At 37.1% G+C, this 5,789-nt stretch overlaps 1 protein-coding gene across 1 annotated transcript; it reads left to right on the plus strand.

The window, feature by feature from the left end:
• Positions 1-412: 412 nt before the first annotated feature.
• LOC104590187 (annexin D3-like) lies at positions 413-3,439 on the plus strand. The gene is made up of 7 exons (XM_010248741.2): positions 413-481; positions 586-673; positions 735-880; positions 1,815-2,042; positions 2,261-2,473; positions 2,896-2,985; positions 3,102-3,439. The coding sequence occupies exons 2-7, from the start codon at positions 598-600 to the stop codon at positions 3,303-3,305; spliced, it is 957 nt and encodes a 318-aa protein (XP_010247043.1). The 5' UTR covers positions 413-481; positions 586-597; the 3' UTR covers positions 3,306-3,439.
• Positions 3,440-5,789: the final 2,350 nt, after the last annotated feature.

Consider the following 5,789-nt stretch of genomic DNA (forward strand, 5'->3'; position numbering starts at 1 on the left):
AAATCAAACACAAACTTTTTTTTAATGAAATTATTTTTACTATGTTACTTTCTTATTTAATGATAAACATAAATAACTCCTATGTGGCATTACTTATGTTGAGTTAATATAATTTAATTCTATTTAACAAAAACCTTCTGCGCCTTGTTTAGGAGAACCCCCATGATGGTCATAACGAATGAGAATGAAGTCTTGTTTATTGCATCAGGGGTAGGAATGAAAATAACTAAAAGTTAGTGGAGAATAAGCACTAAATATGAAACATACAAGGCTGTAAATGCAAATAAACAAATTGAAGGGCAGAGGTGCAAAATGGGTTAGAAAAGGGAGCAACCACAAATTTAAAAATTGGAGAAGGATATGTTAGTAAAAATCAACAGATAGCGTGCGTTTCTTTTTCGGCAATATATAGAATAATGGAAGGCTTCTTCAAACAAACAACGACGACAACAACTGAAAAAGAGCAGAAAAAGCAGCTCAGGTGATCCAATCCAACAGTTAATTTGTTTTCCCTCAATTGTGTAATTTCATCTCTGTCCATTCGGTGAATGCGAAACCCCATTCTTTTTTTCTTTCTATCTTCAGAAGAAGAACAAAATGGGTACGCTGAGAGTACCAGATGTAGTTCCTTCTCCGACCCAGGACAGTGAGAGACTCAGAAAAGCTTTCCAAGGTAATCTCTCTCTCTCTCTCTCTCTGTGTTTCTGTTTGTGACGATGATGGGATGAGTGCAGGGTGGGGAACGGACGAGAAGGCGATCATATGGGTGTTAGGTCACAGGACTGCGAGCCAACGGAGGAAGATCAGAGACACTTATCAACAACTCTACAACGAGTCTCTCATCGATCGCCTCCAATCAGAGCTCTCCGGCGATTTCCGGGTTCTTTCTCCACCCCATTTTCTTTCTATTTTTCCCTCATTCTTCAATTCCGATTCCAAACCAGAAAGAAGTAAATCTTTTCCTCTCGTTCTTATCTGCTGCCTGCCTGCCTATTTTCCTCTTTTCCATAATTTTTTCTTTCCACAGTAAAATAACAGACTTCTGGAAGATATATGAGAGTATATTATGAGCAAATGTATGGCAATCAGTCTAGACCTTCCAATTCCAATCAAACGGCCCATATAATCCAATAATGGTTTGATAATTCTAACCGTTTAGGTATTGAGTGGACGGTCTGGGGGTACTTGTAAAGTTGTAAAGCATTGGAATGCAGACATCTAACCGGCTTACCTCTGGTTGCTTTGGTTCAGCTTTGAAACCCACCCGGTTCAGAGACCGGTTTGGTCATGTCAATATCTCCCTGGACCCCCTCTGGTCTGATATCTTTGAGTAGCTTCATTATGACTAACTGCTGTACATTTTATCAATCTGCTTGAATCTAACTAACACCACTCATTTGAAAAATAAGTGATTATTGAATTATTGTTTAAAAACAATTGCTTATTCTAATAAAACACTTATCGAGCCTTCAGTGAAAAAGCACTTATTTTAAATAGGGATAATATAGGTATTTTCAAAATGATGTAACAGGTTAAGATAAGCGAGAAAAGAAATAAACACTTAAAAATAAGTCTAAAATTTAGGCTTTTTAAACAAGTGTTTATTCTCAGAAATATAAGCACTTATTTCAGTTTTATTTTCCAGCCCCAAATAAGTGTTTATTGGTGTAGTCCCAATCCAAAATAAGTAATTATTCAAATAAATACTTATCTCAAACTTAAAATCTCAACAATCCATCCTAGAACTAGATCCAACGGTGTTGAATTCATGTTGCGAGATTTACAATTAACATTCCAGCTTTTGGTGGGGACAGAAAGCTGTGATACTGTGGACATTGGACCCTCCTGAAAGGGATGCCAACTTGGCTAGGGAAGCTCTGAAGAGCAAGCGGAAGGGCGTTGATCATCTTAAGGTGATCGTAGAGATGGCGTGTGCCGCGTCCCCACATCATCTGATGGCTGTGAGGCAAGCCTACTGTTCCCTCTATGATTGCTCCCTAGAGGAAGACATCACAAGCAACGTGACCCCACCTGTACGAAAGGTAATCCCAATTCACCCAACCAAAACCAAAAAAATGCACAATATTGGTCCAACCGGCCAGGTTTTATGGGTTAACCCCGTCTCAGTGAGGAACCGAGTCAACTCAGTTGACTGGGACTCGCACTCGACTCGGGGAGTCTACCCAAATGACCAAATCACAGCCAACTTTAACCGCTGGACGAGTTGCAGTACTTTCTAATTTAAGTTTATGTTATGCAGCTTCTTGTGGGCTTAGTAAGCTCCTACAGATATGATAGAGAAGTGGTGGAAGAGATTGTTGCCAAGTCGGAGGCATCTAAGCTTAGGGATGCCATTGAAAGGAAGCAGCTGGATGATGATGACCTGGTTTGGATACTCAGTACAAGGAATGTGTTTCAACTCAGAGCAACATTTGAGCGTTACAGAGAAACATATGGGAACCCCATCGACGAGGTATGGGTTTCCAATCCAATTACATGCAGATGTTGAGTTCATAATCATCATCATCATCATCATCCAAGTCTTATCCCAATTTTATGGGGTCAGCAACATGAATCCTGTTTCACAATTCTACTCTGTTTAATGCCATATTCATCATTAAATTATTAGTGCTTAAATCATAGTCTACTGGTACTCCTAGCCCCTTCAACTTGCAATGGATAACTTCTTCCTTATGGGTGTTGTCAAAGGTCTTTTATGCACGTGACCAAACTATCTTAGTCTACTTTCTCTCATTTAATTACCGATTGGAGCTACTCTAATGATTTCATTTCTAGTTTTTCCACTCATCCATTTCAGCATGCACATTTTTGCCATGTTTCTTCATATATAGTGCTAATAGCATTTATTTGCACTGTTTGATTCTCCCTTGATAGCACATTAAGAGGTGTGGTACCGGCAATTTGGAATCCATCTTGCGAATTGTTGTCTGGTGCATTGGTTCGCCGGAGAAACACTTTGCAGAGGTGACTATACATGGCCATATTGAGAGGATTGCATTGCCTTCTTATGGGTGATTCATTTATGTATGCCTGACCTCTGTTCTGGGTACCATCTTCATTGGTTGGCTAATGCTTTACAGGTTGTGAGAGCTTCCATTGTTGGGTTTGGAACTGACGAAGATTCACTTACCAGAGCCATTGTAACTCGGGCTGAAATTGACATGGTGAAGATCAAAGAAGAGTACTTCAAAGTGAACAAAACTACCCTTGACTATGCAGTCATTGACGACACATCAGGGGACTACAAGGATTTCTTGATAACTCTTCTTGGAGAAAAAATGTAATGCTTAGGCTAAGCTTAATGCTTTTTTTTTTTTTTTTGGCTGGATAAACTTAATGTTATGATGTCAACAACCTTGCTCATCCAATTGTCTGTCTATAATAAAATTAAAAGGGGAATTAGCTTGTGATTTGTGAACCTGGAGAAACTCAGTTAGCATGTGATTCATATTGTTTGTACAAAAGGTTTCTTGCTGAATGTACTTTATGACAAGCCCAAGATCATAAATCCCCATGAATGATGATGCATTACTGCTCCATCCTTGATTGACAGTGCTTTAGTTTTACATGGAAACCATTGAACTTGAAACGAGTACAGCACACTGACAAACTTCTTGTAAATCCAACTGATATGATACAAATTTCAACTGTTTGTTTTACAATCCACTCGTTTTAGTTTTACCTCAAATTCGGTCTCTGGTAAAAAACCGTTGAATTAGTCAACAAACCGTTGACCCAGACGGTTTGACCATTGAACCGTTCGACTCAGAGAACAGTTTGCAGTTTATTAACTTGTCAAAAGGGAAGCTCAGATCTGAGATCTCTCAAATCTGAGATCTACTAAGACTCTGAAAGAGATGTGTGAGAGAGTGAGAGAGATCTCACATTTAGAGATCTGGAGAGAAGTTTAGACTTTAGACTCTAGATGATAGATCTGCAAGAGAGAGAGAGAGAGAGAGAGATCTGACTGAGAAATCTTAGAGCTACTCCCATTTTTCACCATCGTTGCTGCTGTTGCCACCATCGCCGTCGCCATCGCTGTCGCTGCCGTCATCGCCGCTGCAGCCTTCAAGCCCTCCTCTTCCTTCTTCTTCTTCTTCTTCTTCTTCTTCTTCTTCTAAACTCATTCATCTGAAACTTCTCAAATGCCTCTCATTCCATCTTTATTTTCTCTTTATATTTATGTGCATCTTACCCTAATATTCCAATCTAATGGGTAAGATGACATATCACTGTTAAAATACTCAAACCATCCAAACTATTTGACCCGGACGATTGAACCGCTGACCCGGAAACCGGTGGCCAGAACGATTCCATTTCCGGGTTGATTTTTAAAACCTTGCCCAAAACTATAAGTTTTTTTATGTTAACAATGTTTAAACTTTAAACTTATCCCCTTCCCTATTTCTAAAAAAGTCATTTACTAGATTACCCCCTATAGTTTCACAAATTTACTTAAACCTACCCTATAGTCTGCATTTTACTAAAACACCCTTATAGTTTGCAACCTATTTACTTAAGTGGCATTTGATAACTCTGAAAATTCAGATCTGAAAAGTTAAAAATATATTAAGTGTTTGAAATCTGAAAAGAGGCCTAGATGCTTTTCTACCTTTTAGAGAATCTGAATCCATAAATTTGTTTGTATTGGATCAACCCTTTACCATCTGAAATTTACTGATTTTACTATTTTACCCCTAAAACATACTATTTGAAAATGTTGAGTTTAATTTGCATTATCTCATAAAAATAATTTTCAACCTCAAAATAATATTGAAACAATACAAATAGAAAATAATAAATTAATAATTAATAATTAATCATTAATAAATGAAATGATTAAAATTAAAAAAATAATAAATGACTATAAAAATATTAAAATAATTAATAATTAGTAAAATAATAATTACAATTATAATTATAATTATTAATTATTATTATTTTAATATTATTAATCACCCAACCGTCACTGTTGCAAGTTGCAACAACAGTGGTGGTGGCAAGAAGACAAGGGAGCGAGAGAGAGAGTTGCAAACCCCCATCTTAGGCCTCCCTATCTTTCTCTCTTCCTTCTTCATTCCTCTGTATTCATCACCTTTCATTAAGAGCTCTTTGTTTTGCCATCTGAAAATAGTGACATGATATTTAAGTGGAGAATGCTCAAGGACATGAACCCATGAATTTTTATTCCAAAAATACCTATAAACTGAGTGGAAAATGTTAAAGGATATGAGTCCATGATTGTTTATTCCAAAAGTATCCATAACACTTTTTTTGTATACAAAACAAAATTGTCCAAATAGAGAAAATAGAATGGTTGTCCATGTTTTAGTAGGAGCAAAAATAGAATTTTTGTTTTTAATTTATTTTGATTAAATTTATTTGAATGGATGTTAGAGTTCAAACTATCATTTTCCACTTTCATATAGTGGAAGAGCGATTAAGTAAATAGATTGCAAACTAAAGGGGATGTTTTAGTAAAACACAAACCATAGGGCCCAAAAAAACTATAAAAGGGTGATGCAGTGTAGCTCAACGTACCGATACACCCCTTTTACTGTATTAGGGTCTACTGATACTTTGAACCTTGCTGCCGCCAAATGAGGGGTAGATATTGTCCTTTTAATTACAATTACACTTATTTAGGCTGGACAGAGGTGAGAAAGGCTGCTGCCCATTCTTCCATTCCCTCTTCTACTTTTTCCTTAATCTTCCTGCAGTTTGGATTCAATTTCGAGTATTTCAACTACCATTCACATACCAGCTGA

Source organism: Nelumbo nucifera, chromosome 2, assembly GCF_055504915.1.
Source record: "Nelumbo nucifera cultivar China Antique chromosome 2, China Antique-T2T, whole genome shotgun sequence".
Lineage (NCBI taxonomy): Eukaryota > Viridiplantae > Streptophyta > Magnoliopsida > Proteales > Nelumbonaceae > Nelumbo > Nelumbo nucifera.

Excerpts from the sequence above, each read along its gene's own strand:
- LOC104590187 (XM_010248741.2), top strand. The coding sequence starts at position 598 with ATGGGTACGCTGAGAGTACCAGATGTAGTTCCTTCTCCGACCCAGGAC. Across the intron at positions 674-734 it reads ACTCAGAAAAGCTTTCCAAG|GGTGGGGAACGGACGAGAAG; the intron begins GTAATCTCTCTC and ends GGATGAGTGCAG. Across the intron at positions 881-1,814 it reads AGCTCTCCGGCGATTTCCGG|AAAGCTGTGATACTGTGGAC; the intron begins GTTCTTTCTCCA and ends TGGTGGGGACAG.